At 44.2% G+C, this 20,272-nt stretch overlaps 1 protein-coding gene across 1 annotated transcript in view; it reads left to right on the plus strand.

Moving 5' to 3' along the window:
- Positions 1–19,803, plus strand: part of LOC129840497 (alpha-1,6-mannosylglycoprotein 6-beta-N-acetylglucosaminyltransferase A-like) — a 115,758-nt gene extending 95,955 nt beyond the window's left edge. The window contains exons 12-17 of the mRNA XM_055908414.1: positions 4,646–4,795; positions 12,119–12,265; positions 12,789–12,905; positions 14,074–14,148; positions 15,362–15,519; positions 16,330–19,803. Of these exons, the coding sequence (XP_055764389.1) occupies positions 4,646–4,795; positions 12,119–12,265; positions 12,789–12,905; positions 14,074–14,148; positions 15,362–15,519; positions 16,330–16,528 (846 nt within the window). The 3' untranslated portion in view covers positions 16,529–19,803. The remainder of the gene's footprint in view (positions 1–4,645; positions 4,796–12,118; positions 12,266–12,788; positions 12,906–14,073; positions 14,149–15,361; positions 15,520–16,329) is intronic.
- Positions 19,804–20,272: the final 469 nt, after the last annotated feature.

Genomic DNA, 20,272 nt, shown 5'->3' on the forward strand with positions numbered 1-20,272 from the left:
TTAGATTGTTGTTTAGAATATTGATTTGTATTGGACTTAGAAGGTCAAAGGATGCTGTGTGCCCTGGAGACATAGCTACTACTCTGTGCTAGAGGCCTTCATGGATCTACCCGAACCCGATTACCATTGATACGACCCGGGATCCAGAATGTTGTAGATCCCTGTGTAAAAATATGTGAAATACTGACCAGTTCCTAAATGACAAATACATTTACATTTTATTATCTTAAATGATTCTCAGTGGGTTCCCTTTCATCAAACCAAATATGTCAAAATATAATTTTCAAAACCGCATTTTCGCTTCATGACAACGAGCCACTGTGGGTTAAATAGGCTACTTCCTCTACTAGAGGAAGAGGAGGACTCAGCGGAAAAGAGTGAGAGCCTATAGGGAAAGGGTTGAATGCCTTCAACTGAAATGTGTCTTCTGCATTTAACCCAACCCCTCTGAATCAGAGCCTTAATCACATTTACATTTAAGTCATTTAGCAGACGCTCTTATCCAGAGCGACTTACAAATTGGTGCATTCACCTTATGACATCCAGTGGAACAGCCACTTTACAATAGTGCATCTAACTCTTTTAAGGGGGGGGGGGGGTTAGAAGGATTACTTTATCCTATCCTAGGTATTCCTTAAAGAGGTGGGGTTTCAGGTGTCTCCGGAAGGTGGTGATTGATTCCGCTGTCCTGGCGTCGTGAGGGAGTTTGTTCCACCATTGGGGTGCCAGAGCAGCGAACAGTTTTGACTGGGCTGAGCGGGAACTGTACTTCCTCAGAGGTAGGGAGGCGAGCAGGCCAGAGGTGGATGAACGCAGTGCCCTTGTTTGGGTGTAGGGCCTGATCAGAGCCTGAAGGTACTGATGTGCCGTTCCCCTCACAGCTCCGTAGGCAAGCACCATGGTCTTGTAGCGGATGCGAGCTTCAACTGGAAGCCAGTGGAGAGAGTGGAGGAGCGGGGTGACGTGAGAGAACTTGGGAAGGTTGAACACCAGACGGGCTGCGGCGTTCTGGATGAGTTGTAGGGGTTTAATGGCACAGGCAGGGAGCCCAGCCAACAGCGAGTTGCGGTAATCCAGACGGGAGATGACAAGTGCCTGGATATGGACCTGCGCCGCTTCCTGTGTGAGGCAGAGGAATCACACAACCTTTCGGTTACTGGCCCAACGGTCTAACCACTAGGCTACCTGCTGCCCCATAGGCTATATAAAGTGAGTTTCTGAAACATGGAGTTGTTTTTTGCTGATGTGAAGAAGAAACTGAATGAAAGCGAGTACAGGGGGGTAGAACCAACAGGCAAATCGTCTGTATGGCCCTCATTTATGCACACTTGTGGATACGGAGGAGAAAAGGGTTACCCATATTCTTAAGACCTGAGTGTGACCTGACAAATTCTTTCTGATCGTCTTTAATAAAGAAACATTTTGACCAAGTTAACTTGCTCAAGTTGTGTACACTGATAACCTATGCCTATCGACAGAAAATATTGTATCCTTATGTTGAAAGGCTGCCAATTTATTGATTGTGTAAGGCATGGTATAAGAAATATCAGGACAACTTCTCTCTTCAACTATGAATGTTTAATTAACTCTCCGGACGGTAGGCCAACATGTTCTCTTAAATCGCAATTGTTGGAAATGAAATGGGAATGCAGGAGACTCCATCCTTGGCCTATTTTAATTTTAGGCTTGCTGGTCAAACAGGCTATAACCTACCTTTTTTTAGTTTAAATCAACTATAGGGATGTCATTATGAAAATACTAAGCTGTACACCACAAATAAATTATTTTAGATAGGCCTACAACCAAAAATGCATGTTCACTGCCAGACAACTCAAAAAAATGCTAATTTGCAGGGCAATAAAGCTGCATTTTTTTAATGTTTCGGATCCATGTGGGTCAGATACAGACCAGACCAAATTTGGATCGAATGCTCTCTCAACTCTGATATGTTTTCGTGGATCTGGTCCACTAAGATCCGAAACCGGATCCTGTCGGGTTGGAAATTTGCGTATTCAATTTCGGGATCTGAGAAGGTATTTTCTCTGTACCAGCCTGCTTTGCTTAGAAATAATTAGCTTTGAGGCAGAAATGGCTGCCTTGGTGGCAGGTTGATTTGTATAGGAGTCAGAGCCTCAGGGAGAGGTGTGACTGTTTGAATGTTGTTTGTGGAGAAGGTGGAAAGTTTTAAGTTCCTCGGCGTACACATCACGGACAAACTGAATTGGTCCACCCACACAGACAGCGTTGTGAAGAAGGCGCAGCAGCGCCTCTTCAACCTCAGGAGGCTGAAGAAATTCGGCTTGTCACCAAAAGCACTCACAAACTTCTACAGATGCACAATCGAGAGCATCCTGTCGGGCTGTATCACCGCCTGGTACGGCAACTGCTCCGCCCACAACCGTAAGGCTCTCCAGAGGGTAGTGAGGTCTGCACAACGCATCACCGGGGGCAAACTACCTGCCCTCCAGGACACCTACACCACCCGATGTCACAGGAAGGCCATAAAGATCATCAAGGACAACAACCACCCAAGCCACTGCCTGTTCACCCCGCTATCATCCAGAAGGCGAGGTCAGTACAGGTGCATCAAAGCAGGGACCGAGAGACTGAAAAACAGCTTCTATCTCAAGGCCATCAGACTGTTAAACAGCCACCACTAACATTTAGCGGCCGCTGCCAACATACTGACTCAACTCCAGCCACTTTAATAATGGGAATTGATGGAAATTATGTAAAAATGTACCACTAGCCACTTTAAACAATGCCACTTAATATAATGTTTACATACCCTACATTACTCATCTCATATGTGTATGTATATACTGTACTCTATATCATCTACTGCATCTTGCCATTTTTATGTAATACATGTATCACTAGCCACTTTAAACTATGCCACTTTATGTTTACATACCCTACATTACTCACCTCATATGTATATACTGTACTCTATACCATCTACTGCATCTTGCCTATGCCGTTCTGTACCATCACTCATTCATATATCTTTATGTACATATTCTTATCCCTTTACACTTGTGTGTATAAGGTAGTAGTTGTGGAATTGTTAGGTTAGATTACTTGTTGGTTATTACTGCATTGTCGGAACTAGAAGCACAAGCATTTCGCTACACTCGCATTAACATCTGCAAACCATGTGTATGTGACAAATAAAATTTGATTTGATTTGTATCACTATTGTTAGTTTTTAAAGTGAAGAGATGGTTGTTGCTCTAGCCAAGTAATAGAGAATGTGCATTCTTTAACTTCCGTGGCCTGGACGTGTGCGAACCCATTCTCTTAAAATATGGATACCACCGCACACTGTCGATTGCTCCTGCATTCAATCCTTTCTCCAGACAGCAATGGCTTGATAATGAGTGGTGCCAGCGTAGTTTGCCACTACCTGAGCACACCTGGGGGCAGCTTGGAAGGATGTACGTGCGCTGGTGAGAGGAAAGCTGCTGTTCCTGTCTTGTTCCTAGCTTCAGTTTAAACGCCGGCCCTGCCACAGCCTGTCATTAGGGGTTCGTCGGGGAGGATGTCGCAATCGATGCTTGATCAAACTGGTTATCCCCTCCCACTGTCTGCTGTCGCCTGAGTCCTATCCTTCGCTACTGCATTTTTCTTTCTATGAGCAGTGAAAAATGTACTAGCCTACTTTATGGACTAGTTTAGGAATGTTCTCCATTCAAACGTTTAGGTGTGACAGCTCAGGAAATTGTTGCAAACATTAAGCGTTATAATCAAGATTTCTCAAACCGAATGAACAAATCTCTTATTTGATATTATGGATTTTTTTTATATTATATATTGCCGCCAACCCAAAGAATATCCGTGATTACAGTTTTGATAATGAGAATGAAATGAAGGCATGAATAATCTTTCATCTCTCAGTGGATACTAGTCTCCATCATTCTGCCTGAAACGTATTTCTGCGTCCCCTTTTTCTCTAATGCATAGTGCGCTACTTTTGACCAGAGCCCTAAGCGCCCTAGTCAAAAGGAGTGCACATTATAGGGAATAGGGTGCCATTTGGGACGTAGAGCTCTCTGCTCATCTTCCTTTGTTTGCGAGAGAGATCATGTTGATCCAAAAGTACACTCTCTCCGTTTGTTTTGCTCTAAAGTGTTTTTGAGTCGGTGCACTCCAGCGAGGAGCCATCTCTTATCAGCAATGAGCTCCTTGCCTGACATCATTTCCTGTGATTTCCAGTTTGAGGGAGAACTCTTTAATTGTTATAAGCCTGTACGAACCTTTATGATGTCTTTATAATAGGTTATGGCTGTTATTTAATCCGAATCATTTTAAGGAGACGGTAATAAGACATTATAAGGGACCATGCAAGTCTTACAATGCATTATAACCACATCATAATGCATCACCTGTCAGCATTTACGTGTTACCAGATACTGTTTTCATGTTGTCTATGTGTCATCAACGTTTCAAAGAGTACATTGCAGATTAGAGGCAGAGGTCCCAGATACAATAATAATGTAGTACTTTGTTTCCTTGTTTTGAGAATCTCAACATAGAGATCTATAATGAGGCCAGGTTATGTACTGTGTACAATACACAGTGTGGACTACAGTATGTACAGTAGTAGGGTCTCACTGACTGGTGGTTTTCTTACTGTGTGTTTCAGGACAAGAAGACCTACCTAGACATCATCCACACCTACACGGAGGTGCACGCCACCGTGCACGGTACCAGCACTGTGCACTTGCCCAGCTACGTGAGAAACTACGGCATCCTGAGCGGCCGTGACCTGCAGTTCCTCCTCAGGGAGACCAAGGTGAGAGCAACACACACACACACACATACAGTGGGGAGAACAAGTATTTGAAACACTGCCGATTTCGCCGATGCAATAAAATGCAAATTAATTACTTAAAAATCATACAATGTGATTTTCTGGATTTTTGTTTTAGATTCCGTCTCTCACAGTTGAAGTGTACCTATGATAAAAAATTACAGACCTCTACATGCTTTGTAAGTAGGAAAACCTGCAAAATCGGCAGTGTATCAAATACTTCTTCTCCCCACTGTATATATATATATATATATATATATATATATATATATATATATATATATATACACACACATATACAATACACACACATATACAATACACACGGACACACACACCAGAGTTGAAGAATCCTGCCCTAGAGAGAGGAACCACACTTGCTACGCTGTAAGACTCGGAGGCATAGGTACCAAATCCTTACTAAGAGTGACGGGATTGCTCATAAAAAAAGCCTTGGTTCCTGATAAGATGAGATAGAAGAAATACTTTATTTATCCCGGATGGGTAGTTGAATACACACAGTCACGAAAGAAAAACACAACAATCAACAATAAGTAGTAAAAACAAAAGTCCTAAAGTTGAAGTGAGGTGATTGTTCAACCGAGAATTTTATGAGCAGTTTGCTCATAATAGCAGTTAATTAAACGCCACAGAATGTTCTAATACGTGTACACACACACACACACACTGTGTTTGTTGGGAGTGCGACACCCCCTGTGACTTCACTATGCATTCCAGTGAATGGGTGGTTTATGATTTTACTCAGTGTCAAGGCGAGTGTCAGGATCTCTCAGCACTTCAACATTAGTCATAGTGATTTCTCCCAGAGTGCCTCAGCAGGGCCATATGCTAGCCAGGGCCTCCGTTCATGTCATGCCCAGACCTGCCACTGCTCGTGACACAATGCTACTGCTCAAGGTTCACTTCTTCTGAAGCACCTCCAACCACACCGCCTGTTTTCTAGCCATGTAACTCGTCCCAGGTCTGTTTGTACTGTACAGCCCAACGACTCTCTGAAGCTCCAACCAAACTGCCTGTTCTCAATCCACACAACTGGTCTGTTTGTACTGTACAGCCCAACGACTCTCTGAAGCTCCAACCAAACTGCCTGTTCTCAATCCACACAACTGGTCTGTTTGTACTGTACAGCCCAACGACTCTCTGAAGCTCCAACCAAACTGCCTGTTCTCAATCCACACAACTGGTCTGTTTGTGCTGTACAGCCCAACGACTCTCTGAAGCTCCAACCAAACTGCCTGTTCTCAATCCACACAACTGGTCTGTTTGTGCTGTACAGCCCAACGACTCTCTGAAGCTCCAACCAAACTGCCTGTTCTCAATCCACACAACTGGTCTGTTTGTACTGTACAGCCCAACGACTCTCTGAAGCTCCAACCAAACTGCCTGTTCTCAACCCACACAACTGGTCTGTTTGTGCTGTATAGCCAACTCATATGGTGGTGCACACAGACAGGTCTGGGGCCAGGCTATACCTGTCCTAAATAGTCTGAAAACAGGATGTGCACGCCTGTCAGGAGAAACTGTGGAAAATCCGGAAATCAAACCAGCAAGCGTCAAGCTTGAAAAGAGAGAGTTATCAGAGATCTTTGGAAGGAGATGGAAAGAGTGGAGGAGATCTTTGGAAGGAGAGAGAGAGAGGGTGGAGGAGAACTTTGGAAGGAGAGAGAGAGAGGGTGGAGGAGATCTTTGGAAGGAGAGAGAGAGAGTGGAGGAGATCTTTGGAAGGAGATGGAAAGAGTTAAGGAGGTCTTTGGAAGGAGAGAGAGAGGGGGAGGAGATCTTTGGAAGGAGAGAGAGAGGGTGGAGGAGATCTTTGGAAGGAGAGAGAGAGTGAGGATGGAGAGAGGGAGGAGATCTTTGGAAGGAGATGGAGAGAGTGGAGGAGATCTTTGGAAGGAGATGGAGAGAGTGGAGGAGATCTTTGGAAGGAGATGGAGAGAGTGGAGGAGATCTTTGGAAGGAGATGGAGAGAGTGGAGGAGATCTTTGGAAGGAGATGGAGAGAGTGGAGGAGATCTTTGGAAGGAGATGGAGAGAGTGGAGGAGATCTTTGGAAGGAGATGGAGAGATTGGAGGAGATCTTTGGAAGGAGATGGAGAGATTGGAGGAGATCTTTGGAAGGAGATGGAGAGTGGAGGAGATCTTCAAGATCTTCTCATTAACCTGGTGTTTGGAAGCCTGGAGGGAGCACTAATGAATTGCCATAAATCCAGACCTATTTAGCAGCAGCATTGTATTGTTGAGATAACAAGAAGAATGAGGCAAGGTGTTTTCCAGACACGCTTTCCTCCCTGCTCCTCTTTATGAATAAAGCATTTACCTGCTAACAGATTGCTTGTGTTAATTGCTCCCCCGAGATTTTTGGCAAAACAACACGGATTACATAGATACAGTATAAAACAGGGCAGGGTTGGAAGGCACTGTATAGAATTTGAACCAGCATTATACTGCCCTAGTATAATATTATATGGCATTGGTGTTGAGACAAGCATTTTGCTACACTCGCAATAACATCCGCTTAACACGTGTATGTGACCAATAAAATGTGGTTTGATTTGTATGCTTTGGCTGTAGCTAATGGGGATCCTAATTAAATACCAAATCTCACAAAACATACACTACCTTGCGTTTACAACCGAATCGAAGACGGGGCTCATGTTGATCTAAGGTCCTAATTTACTCTTTATGACAGAATTCAACTTTGCACCTAGAACAGTACAGTAGGCTGTGATTTATTGTCCTCCCGCTCGACATGCAATTTGCATGTTCCTTGTGTGGAATGTGATTTAACTAGGGGTTATTTGCATCGCCAGCATATCCTCCAGACCAGTCGAACGTCTTCATCTTCATCTCTGTCATGCTATGGCGAAGTGCCCTTCTATTGAAATAACCGTCCAGGATCAAGCATTGGTCTGGAGTAGGGTGACGTTGCCCCTACACTCTGATCTTGGGTCAGTTTTGCATTTTCCCCCACTAATGGTTATGGTTAAGATGCAGGGAGGGTAAGCTGACCCTGGAATAAAATCAAATCAGAGGGTATTTGTCCAGTGCACGGCTCAGTACAGTAGCATGCTTGCTTGCAAGCATCTATTCTGTTACTAGGGGAAACTTCACTCCAGATTCATGCTATTGCAAAAGGGCCCTTCTGTTGAAATAACAGTCCAAGGTGATACATTAATCTGCAGTATTTAGTGCTAGATCACTGGCTTTTCTCTCCAAGGTCTCGGCCTTCTTTATATTGGCATATGACCACATTCTTCTTCTGAAGTTGTTCAAGTACTTTATTTCATCGAAGGTCACTGCTCTTCCCTTTCACATCGCTAGCTACCTTTTCTAAGTGATATCTGAAGCACTTACAACTAGCCTGGTTGCCTCTCACCTTCTCACCATTGCCTATATAGACTCCTTCTCACAATAACCATTTAGCATATGCTACGCTATGCTTTTGTATGCTGTGCTGTGCTATGCTACACTGTCTGAGAGGGGTCTATAAATAGCAGCTGTTTGTCAGGCCTGTGGGCTCACTGAGCTGCAGTCTTGCCTGGGAGGAAGCGCCACCAGTCAGCCTCTGCTGCCACCTGTTGACCAAACGCTGAAAGCTGCAGTCAATACTGTCTGTCCCACTGCTGTTCAGCGTTTACAATCAAATCAAATTTGATTTGTCACATACACATGGTTAGCAGATGTTAATGCGAGTGTAGCGAAATGCTTGTGCTTCTAGTTCCGACAATGCAGTAATAACCAACGAGTAATCTAACCTAACAATTCCACAACTACTACCTTATACACACAAGTGTAAAGGGATAAAGATATATGAATGAGTGATGGTACAGAGCGGCATAGGCAAGATGCAGTAGATGGTATCGAGTACAGTATATACATATGAGATGAGTAATGTAGGGTATGTAAACATAAAAGTGCATAGTTTAAAGTGGTTAGTGATATATGTATTACATAAAGATGGCAAGATGCAGTAGATGATATAGAGTACATATACATTATATTAAGTGGCATTGTTTAAAGTGGCTAGTGATAAATTTTTGATAAATTTCCATTATTAAAGTGAGCTGGAGTTGAGTCAGTATGTTGGCAGCAGCCACTTGATGTTAGTGAATAAACCTTCTCCGCATTTGACAAGCAGAGAAGTAGAGGAAGGTTGACGCACGGACCCCTTTAACGGGATAATTTTCGTAAACAACCGCTGAATTGCAGAGCGCCAAATTAAAACAAAATACTCAAAATATTTATTTTCATGAAATCACAAGTGAAATATACCAAAACACAGCTTAGCTTGTTGTTAATCCAACTCTCGTGTCAGATTTTGAAAATATGCTTTACAGCGAAAGCAATCCAAGCGTTTGTGAGTTTATCGATCACTAGACAAAACATTACGAACAGCTAGCCGCAAATTAGCTTGGTCACGAAAGTCAGAAAAGCAATAAAATGAATCGCTTACCTTTGATGATCTTCGGATGTTTGCACTCACGAGACTCCCAATTACACAATAAATGTTATTTTTGTTCGATAAAGATTATTTTTATAACCAAAGACCTCCATTTGGTTTGCGCGTTATGTTCAGAAAACCACAGGCTCGTGCCGGTCCTGAAGGGCAGACCGGCACGAGTCTGCCCTTCAGACTCGAGTCTGCCCTTCAGTTCCAAAAACTATCCGGAATGTTTGTAGAAACATGTCAAACGTTTTTTATAATCAATCCTCAGGTTGTTTTTAACATACATAATCGATAATATTTACACCGAACGGTAAACAATACTACAGAGAATGAAAATGTCGAGCTACAACTATCACGTGCATGAAATAATCAAAGGACACCTGGCGCGTTTTGATAAATCTTTCTCATTTTTCAAAATAAAAACTTGAAACTATGTCTAAAGCCTGTTCACAACCTGTGGAAGCCATTGGAAAAGGAATCTGGTTAATACCCCTTTAAATGGAGGATAGGCAGGCAATGGAACAGGGATTTTTCCAAAGAAAAGGCACATCCGGGTTGGATTTCCTCAGGTTTTCGCCTGCAAAATCAGTTCTGTTATACTCACAGACAATATTTTGACAGTTTTGGAAACTTTAGAGTGTTTTCTATCCTAATCTGTCAATTATATGCATATTCAAGCATCTGGGCCTGAGAAATAGTCTGTTTACCTTGGGAACGTTATTTTTCCAAACAAAAATAGTGCCCCCTAGCTTCAAGAGGTTTTAACAGTCTGATGGCCTTGAGATAGAAGCTGTTTTTCAGTCTCTCGGTCCCTGCTTTGATGCACCTGTACTGACCTCGCCTTCTGGATGATAGCGGGGTGAACAGGCAGTGGCTCGGGTGGTTGTTGTCCTTGATGGTCTTTATGGCCTTCCTGTGACATCGGGTGGGGTAGGTGTCCTGGAGGGCAGGTAGTTTGCCCCCAGTGATGCGTTGTGCAGACCTCACTACCCTCTGGAAAGCCTTACGGTTGTGGGCGGAGCAGTTGCCGTACCAGGCGGTGATACAGCCCGACAGGATGCTCTCGATTGTGCATCTGTAGAAGTTTGTGAGTGCTTTTGGTGACAAGCCAAATTTCTTCAGCCTCCTGAGGTTGAAGAGGCGCTGCTGCGCCTTCTTCACAATGCTGTCTGTGTGGGTGGACCAATTCAGTTTGTCCGTGATGTGTACGCCGAGGAACTTAAAACTTGTGTGTTAGTTGGGGTTTTCTGGTTTTGGAGAGCTACTGTCTGGAGAGCTTCTGGTTCTGTTTTGCTCCAGTTTGTCACTAACACACCTTCTTTAAGTAATCCTGATAAGGATTTCACTCTGGACCATGATTAGCTGAGTTAGATGGGTTACTGCAGGGCTGGAACAAGACCCTGCACACACAGTAGCTGTTAAGGAGAGTAGTGAGGTACAGTGGCTGAGGAGAAGGATGATATGGGTATAGACTGAAGAGAAGGGATGGTATGGGAGAGTCCGTGTACAGCAGTGTTGCCAACAGTGGGCTGAACTAAAGAGACCCTCTGTTTCTCCCCAGGCATGGCCGGCACTGACCCGGTGGGATCTTGCTCTCGCCGACTCACAGACCAGCCATTGTGGCCGTCGCCGGCCCTCCGCTATAACAACCCCAGCTCCAACGGCTCTCTTTTTACTAATGGGGCCTCAGACAAACACATTAGTGTGGCACGCTTCACGGGCTAGTCACCTCTGTTTCCAGCATGTTAGAAGAGCCTCTCAGATATTTGCTTTGGTCATCCAGCTCAATGGGTTTTCTATTATCCTTTGTGTGTATGGAGTCTTTGTTGTGATGATTGGCATGGACTCTTCTCTCCAATGGCAGGACCGTATTTGTGTGATGAGCGTGTTTCGTGACAAGAGCTAGTAGTACAGCTAATACAAGTACTGTAGCTACTGTGTTAGTGTCGAGTAGTGCTTGAACGAGGTGGGTTTTGTACATAAAACATTACACACTTATTTACAGTCTCTCCATTTTCTGCTGGCTTTGCCAATGTTCTGCTTTTCTTTATTGCTACAATTTTTTATTTTTTTTAAATACTTAACATAATCACCATTCACTAATTCAGTCACTGACATTTTATCCCTGGCATGCATATGCATTTTCCCCAAGTAAAAACAGGTCAGGGGTTCCAAACCCATGAGTCTCATATCCAGAGACCAGTCCTAACAACACCACAGGCCTTACTTCCTCCTCTGGTCATTGTTTGTCTGTGCACGTGCGTGTGCACGTTTTCATTCTACCATGTGTGTGAACTCTGCGTTTAGCCTCTCCTTGGGCCGACACCACACACACACACACACACACACACACACACACACACACACACACACACACACACACACACACACACACACACACTCACCACACTGGAGCGACTGAGAACTTGTGGCTGTGCTTACCAGACAGGAGAAGCCCTCTTTTACGAGCCAGTTTTATAGCCGAACACTTAGGAATGGTTAAGAACCAATAAAAGCAGGCTGTGCATGCTGCTGGTGCAGAGCAGAAAAAACAAAGACGAGGCTGTGGGAATTCTTGGAAGTAAGAGGTGTCTCCTTTAATTTCACAGAAGAAGATAATATCGTACTTGCTCTCACTCACACCTGCAATAGATTTTTCTTCCTGGCACTGATTCTGCTGATGGGGTCTATTTCAAATAAGAGTCTACTTGCAATAACTGTGATATGTAGTTGTTGTTTCCTGCTGAACTTAGTTGAATGCATTAATTGTAAGTTGCTCTGGACAATAGCGTCTGCTAAATGTCAATGTAAATGTAATGCTCTTTTTCTCCACAGCTGTTTGTTGGCCTGTCCTTCCCCTACGAAGGCCCCGCCCCCCTAGAGGCCATAGCCAATGGCTGTGCCTTCCTCAACCCCAAGTTCACCCCGCCCAAGAGCAGCAAGAACACGGACTTCTTCAAGGGCAAGCCCACCCTGAGAGAGGTGAGAGGCGCCACTCTGCCCAGAGACCCCAGTCAAAGTGTGTGTGTGTGAGGGAGAGAGACATTACCTAGTCCTCTATTCACTTCTGTGCTGTTACCTCTCCTTTCTTTTATTCATGACAGGTCCTCCGTAATAAGTCAGTCTGGTGTTTGAAGGATAGGGTCTAGTTTGTTGAGCGTGTGTGCACAGTAGTTCTTCATCTGTGATGTGACTCGACTTCAATGCTCTCCTATTGAAGTGAACTACTGTGTCATGTCTGTTTTGATTCTGTCATGCGTTTCTGTTTTTAGCCCGCCAAGGAACTTAAGATTTAAAAAATAACTGTCTATTTATTAGCTGACTAGCCAATTCAGCCAATATGACTTCAGTATTGTCTAGATAAGAGCATCTGCCAAACCTGCTTAATGACTCAAATATAAACGGGAATAAATAATAAAACTTATATATTGTGTGCTTTCTCCAGCTTGCCAAAAGTATTTTTATGGCAGTCGAAGAAATTCAATAAAAATGTGTTCCCATGCAGTTAACCTCCCAGCACCCATATGCTGAGGTGTACATTGGCCAGCCCCACGTGTGGACGGTGAACATCGACAACCCTGCAGAGGTGGACAGAGCCATCCGCTCAATCCTCAGTCAGAAGGTGCCCTTAAAACACACACACATAATACATGTTTCCCTGCTCACATTCTCTCCTTTCTATTCTTTTAGCACAGTCTGAAATGGAAAACTCTCCCAGTCTCATTTCCTAAAGCCTCGGGTACACAAACGGTTGTACCAGTCAGGGTAGCAGAGAGCATGATCACAAATGCCATGGGGGCTCGATTAGAATAGAAGAAGAATAAGAAGAATTCACAGAGAGAGGAATTGAGAATAGCAAAGTGAGAGCTTTTATTTCTCTCTCCCCTCACTGGGCCCGTGCATATTTAAGTCCAGGGGCAAGCAGACCTCGTGGTTGTGTCCCCAATGGCACCCTATTCCCTATATAGTGCACTACTCTATGGGCTCTGGTCAAAAGTAGTGCACTATGTAAGGATTAGGGAATATGGTGCCATTGGGGAAAGAGACCTCGTGTTCTTCTGCAGGGGTGACCGAACAATGGGTTTGTTCATTAGAGAAGTGTCTCGTATGGTTTCTGACCAGTGTCCAGACCAACAGCCATCAGCTCAAGTTTCTCTCTCTGGATGTGCCCCAATGGCACCCTCTTCCCTTTTATAGTGCACTACTTTTGACCAGGACCCTATGGGCTCAGGCTCTGGCCAAAAGTAGTGCATTATATCGGGGATAGGGTGTGATTTATCATGAAACCGCTGTCTCCGCTCTCTGCGGCCGAGAGCGTAGAATGTTATTCCACCAATCACAAATTGATCTCAAAGGTTAGTTGACCAATTACAGAGTTTCACAGGCACCGTATCTGAAGTTGATTCGATGGAACAAGGATGCAGCTCGGTAGTTTGTCTCATTGAGTTTTGCTCTGTTGACTACAGAACGTAATGACTATATAGTGTGTGTGGAGTTCTCGCTGATATCCCCTGGGTATATATTTCAGGAATGTGTCCGTCTAGAAGACCTCAGTCAGGGTCGGAGAGTTCTGACGCGCACACACCCACATCTCTCTTTCTCTCTCCTCTCTCTTTCTCTCTTCTCTCTCTTTCTCTTTTCTCTCTTCTCTTCTCACTGACCCACTACAGCACCTGTCCCACCGTAGGCACATCTAAAGCAGACACATACTCTAAGCAAGCTGACTGGCATTCCACAGCCTATGTGCTTTGTGTCCAGCTGTAGCCTGACTGTGTGTTTTCCATCCTCAGATCGAGCCCTACCTGCCCTATGAGTTCACCTGTGAGGGGATGCTGCAAAGAGTCAACGCCTTCATTGAGAATCAGGTACGACCTCGCTATAACTGTCCTCTCCATTCTCCGGTACAGCAGTCGGAGCCCGTACACACTATTGTGCTGGCCCCAACTGTCATTTTTTGGCTCGCTTTCCAGTAAGTACAAGTTCGGTACAAGATCAGCATAGTTTTGTTACACACTGCTTATTTCTGGCATGGTTTAGGCAGGGAAAGGCTAGCTAACTATGCCTCTCTGATTGCTTAGGCGGACTGGCGCCAGGGCCCGTATTAACAAAGTATCTCAGAGTAGGAGTGCTAGGATCAGTTTTACGGCATCATAAATAAGAGGGGTGACCTGATCCTAGATCTGTATTCCTACTCTGAGACGCTTCTTGATTCACAGGCCCAGATATGTTAACGGGCCAGCTCGGCTCCCTATTAACGAACTGAGCTTGACTTTCTTTCGCTATTGTCCATTTTAGTATCTTAGTGTGGAAAGGGTATCAGAGGCTCTGGACTATTCTACAGTGCATTTTCACTTAGCAAAGGAACTCCGTCCTGTTTCAGGTTAGAGCCCAAATGGCCTCCTTCTCCTACCACCTCTCTATTTGTCATGCCCATGCATACTATATCTCCTGTCTTGTAGGGTATATCATCTTTCTCTAAGGTCCTTATCTTGGTGTTGACTTTGTAGCCACCGATGACAGCATGCAGCTGCTTCTCTCTTCATCGACTGGGAACAGATTAGGTTCCGAATGTATCTTTTTAGCAGAGTCGTAAAGTTGGAGGGGTGACAGACTTGGCTCTGTGTCCGTTGCTCTCTCGGTGTCTCCCTCCCTCTCTCCCCCCCGCGTCTGTCCTGCTGCACTTTGTGACAACTGCTGATGTAAAAAAAGGGCTTTCTGAAACACATTTGATTGAGCCTGTCTGCATGAAGAGACGTCCCTATGCACACTTGTCATCTCCCAAAAGTGTCCTATGCCAGCCCTGGGAAATATGTCTCAGGAGAAATGTCACTTTACACACTTTGAACAAACAAGCTGTCAATGGTGTGCCGTCTGTCCTATAGACGGATATTGCTACAACAATGTGGCTACAGTACAGCCACAATATGAGCTGTTGCCATTTGTTAATGCCACTGCTCCACGTTCTATCTTTCATTCACTCCTTCTTGTAGTTTGACTATTCAATACTGATTGTGAAATGACTTTAATATAACTCTCTAGTGTTCTCTCTCCCATCTCCCCCATTCACCCTCCCTCTAGGATTTCTGCCATGGCCAGGTGATGTGGCCTCCCCTCAGTGCTCTGCAGGTGAAGCTGGCTGAGCCGGGGAGCTCCTGTAAGCAGGTGTGTCAGGAGGAGCAGCTCATCTGCGAGCCCTCCTTCTTCCAGCACCTCAACAAGGACAAGGACCTGGCCCGGTTAGTGTGTGCACCTACAGTACACCTTAACCCGTACACACACACAAAGGCACGTCTGACACATGCATTTTGCTTTCTACCCAACAGATGGCAGTATAGCATAAATAGACATTCAATAACTGTCTGCTGCTGTGCTGAATTTGGCTCACTAGAGGTCGCACACAAGTTATTCCCTTTATGACGTTTCAGAGACAAAATGATAGACAGATATCAGAGGGAAATGTCATTTATTGCAGTCGTCAAATGTCAACTTAAGACATTTCAAATTAAACTCACTCATCAGTGTCGGCAGGGAATGGTTATCGAGACGTCAGGACTCAATGTAATTGCTGTATCCAGGCTGTATCCAGGCTGTGTCACATCCGGCCGTGTTTGGGAGCCCCATAGGGCGGCGCACAATTGGCCCAGCGTTGTCCGGGTTTGGCCGGGGTAGGCCGTCATTGTAAATAAGAATTTGTTCTTAACTGACTTGCCTAGTTAAATAAAGGTTACATCTTTTTACGTTTTTAAAAAATGGGGATCATGTGAAGGAATTTTCTCTTTGATCTGCAGTGCATCGTAGCAGACACAGTGATGCTCAATCTGTCTGTCTGTCCTGACTGTGTCTGCCTGTCTTTCTACCTGCTTGCCTGTCTGACAGTGTCTGTCCATCTGTCTGTCTATATGATATCCCAGATGTGTATGTACAGATACATTTTTACTTGTGTGTCTTTCTTCTGTGTATTGTGTCTTATGTACTCCCGGCAGCATCATTCATTTCCCTGTGTGAACAAGAAAGTAGAATTTCATATTTACCATTTTCTGTCTAAGGTTCGGCATGGACTGCCAGACGGTGGAGTCGTCGGGCGACACGGTGGTTCCTGCGTACAGCGACGCACGTCACCACTGCGTCTTCCAGTCAGACCTGCTGCTGTTCAGCTGCGCCGGCGCCCACCCCTCCCTCAAACGCGTCTGCCCCTGCCGGGACTACATGAAGGGCCAGGTGGCGCTGTGCAAAGGCTGCCTATAGCCCCTGTCTGTCTGGGTGTGTGGAGAGCATCGAACTGGAGTGGATTGGACCCCGTCTCCTTCCAGAGCGCTGCAGGGAATGGGGGGTTGGGGACCTCTAGCTCTAACCACTCAGATGGCTTGACTGCTCCCCCTGGCTCCACACCTGCAGTTCTGCAGCCTAACTCCTCTCACAGCCAGGCCTCTGGAGGGAGGAAGAGCAGCCTGGGAACCAGACAACCAGGAGACATCTGTATTATTTATGTCTGTTTTTAATCGCCTGAACTTTGACCTTTAAGGCATTTTGATCAGCTTGTCAGACAGACACAGCATCGGCAGCAAACTGGAAATTCAAATGGTTGACAGAAAGAGGCCAGTGAGCTATATACATATTCTGGGAACTAGGAATGTCAATGAAACAGTTTTCAGTAAGGCACGGGGCAGGAGGAAAGGAGTGTACAGAAAAAAGAGACATTGCGCATCGGCCTGAATTACTTGAATCAATGGGAGTCGCTGTATATTTGAGGCAGAGTGCATGGCAACAGAGCTCCCTACTGCCCCTAGGATGTGTGGCAGTGGGTGGTACTGCAGCCGGTGGCCCAGTGAATCCACCCACTGTATCTCTCCAAGCTTGCAGTCGCATCGTGGGACCAACGGGCTGGTGTGTCGCCACACTCGGCATGCTTTCCTTTCTGCCCCCTGTCCCTTTTTATCTTTGAACTCTTTTAGCTATGTAGGTTTGCACTGGAGACCCATAAAGGGCCGTCCCAGGCAATAAGGCTCTGTTTCAATGTCCACACTAGCGTACTACTTAGGATAAAGCAATGCACAGGGCATGTATTCTGAAGGGTATGCTCCAATGGAAAATTGCCCGTAGACCCTGATCTATGGTCAGTTTTGCATTTCCCTTATTTATGGTTTACGATTAGGGGAGTGGAAGCTGATCCTAGATCTGTACCTAGGGGAGTGAAGAAGAAGAAGAGGCAGAGCCAGTTTTACACTGTAACTGTACCGCTCCCCATAGTCGCGTCTGGACTGGGGAGTGGGTCAGATGTAGATATAATGTTGATTTTTAAATGTTCCAAATCGCAAATCACTTTTAATCCTGAGGCATTGTCCCTCGTGGTCATTCAACTCCACCTTACACACACACACCGTCCACCATGGCTCTTCTGTAGCCCTGCATGGTAGATTGACCCTCCTCATGTTCCCAATGTACAGATTAGAAGCTGCGTTTTTGACTTGCACACATTCACAGCCACACACACCTGACTGACCGGTTGGGATGTGCTGGGGAAAAGAGGTGTGTGCAAAATAATTGCCAGTAGCTAATGAAAATCATAATTTGTCATTGATCAATTTCAATCAAATGTTAAAACAAATGGATTATCAGGTCAGATCAGTCACATGCTCCATGTGACGGGGAGTCTGTGTGACATAGATGACATAGTGTTGTACTGTTCTGTAGACAGTAGAACACCATCACAGCTGTAGTGGGAAAGGGCCCCTGTCAGATCAAACATCACTTTGCTCAATCACCGGTATCACATAGGACCATTGCCTTGACCACAATAGATTTATCGGGGAAAATATTCGAAATTCTAAAGAGATATATTGATCATTAACATTTGTATTATAGATATTTAAATCTTTATGTATACAGTAGACCGAAAGATGCACACACAAACGTAATTTCTATGGATGTACTGTAAGTTATAGCTCTTGACAGAGCAACACACACACCTGCAACTTTACTTGTGTCCTTCATTTGGAGATCGTTTAGGATCCTAATTTGCCTGCCAATTTTTTTCTTTTATTTTACGCGTCAATAAAAGCTTGAATTAGTAGTCCTTGTTGTGAATGGAAATAATGCACTACGTTAACCTATTTACTGAAGTTTAACAAAATATATGACTAATACTGTATTCTTCATATGGGTTTTAAATTATTTTTTAAATGTATTTTGTATACAGATCTTTCTCTGTGTTTGCTGAACTGTTTCTTTTTATTTATAGAAAAGGAGTTTTCTTTTTACAGAGGGTCATTTTATTTATGGAAGAAATAATATAACGTGTGTTACATTCAAGTGGATGGATGAGACGGGAGTCGTTTGACTCCAACCTCCAGCAACAGTGATGAGAGCGAATGAGAAATGACAAAGATCATATCCAAACGCTTTGGCAACATGGCTGCAAAAGGAATACGGTGTCATTTCAGACACGCCTTGAGACCGTCCACTTCGACACGTAGACGTAGATGTCTCTCTCCTCTCATCACTGTGCTTTCGGGGTGATGATGATAACGACGACATCGGGACAAAAGCAGCGCACACATTTTTCATTTTTATTGTAAATGCCAGCAAGAACCTCGTGTTGTTTTTTCATTTTCAGATCTTAATGCAAACCATTTGCACATTTTGTAAATATAGATACGTTGTCTTTTTAGATGGTCACTTACGTTTTACGACTAGCTTTTCTTTCTCCGTACCGTCCAGATCGGTTTTTATTACGTTTGTGTCTACGATCTGCAGCCAAGCTACCGTTTTAAAAAGTACATGACGTGCCTTTTGATGGGTATTACTAGACTCCGCTTATCGTACCTGCCCAATAGATCTACCGGACCTAGTGCCAGAGAGAATTGTTAGTTGAGATCACATAGCTAGAAGGATGTTTCTTATAACATTTACTGTAAAGGTGAACAGTAATTGTATGTGTTGGACTTGGTGGTGATGGTTAAAACAAATGTCTCTTAATGCTATTGTGGACATGTTTCCCGAAGGCTTTTAGTGGGGTAAAATACAGCATATGAAAGCATCTGCTTTTTTTTGGCAGTGGCCTTGTTCTACTCGTATTAGAGTCAGGCTTAATTTTGAGTATGTTGTCGACTGTTTCCTTCCTTTCACTGGTTGTTATGTACACATGAGGGATCTTGAGAACCAATACAAATAGCCTCTGTAATTGTCTCCTTTTAAATTGGTTTGTCCTAAAACGGTGTATGGAACTCAAAACGATAACTGAAAGGAAGATGTTATGGGCATGAGAACATTTCCTTAAGTCTCTTTAACCCAACATCGAATGTCTCCGTTGTCAAATCTGCATTTGCATTCATGTGTGTATCCATTCTGACTTTACTTTTTTGATCTCAACCTTGTTTTAAGCTATCATGGAAAAGCTAAAGCAACGATTGTTCTGGGACTAAATTATGACTGTACAAAAAAATCAACATTTTGTTTTCACAGTTGCTGACAATTAAGGGGGATATAACTTTATTTTTCAATAAACCTTTTTCTGTGACAAATGGTTCTGTCTTGTGTGTTTTATTCGCACATAAAACTACGCACTTCATGACTGAGCTGTGCTTGTCTGTTTGCAAACGGGAGTAGTCCTCCTTTCTGTTGAAATGTTTTCCTAACAGTTGATTGTGTAAAGCCTATGCAAATCTTAACTGCTGCCATCTCAAAAACTTTGAGACCACTGAACCACATAGTGCATACATTACTCACCAAATCCTTTGAGGGTTCGATTCAATCCGTAGCGCTGAAGTTCCAAGTTGTAGCCTGATTGACATTTAAAGGCAATGTTCCCGCATTAGTGGAGACTGCATTCACGGTAAACGCTGCTGCATACAGTATGTCGGCCCAATGGGAACATACCTTTACATTTCAAGCAAGCTATATGGCTGAACTTCGGCAATACGGATTGAATCCAGCCCTGAGTTTTGTGTGATTACTGTTCAAAGTAGGAGCTCAAATAAACAGTTTTGCAGT

This window comes from Salvelinus fontinalis, chromosome 41 (assembly GCF_029448725.1).
Source record: "Salvelinus fontinalis isolate EN_2023a chromosome 41, ASM2944872v1, whole genome shotgun sequence".
NCBI lineage: Eukaryota > Metazoa > Chordata > Actinopteri > Salmoniformes > Salmonidae > Salvelinus > Salvelinus fontinalis.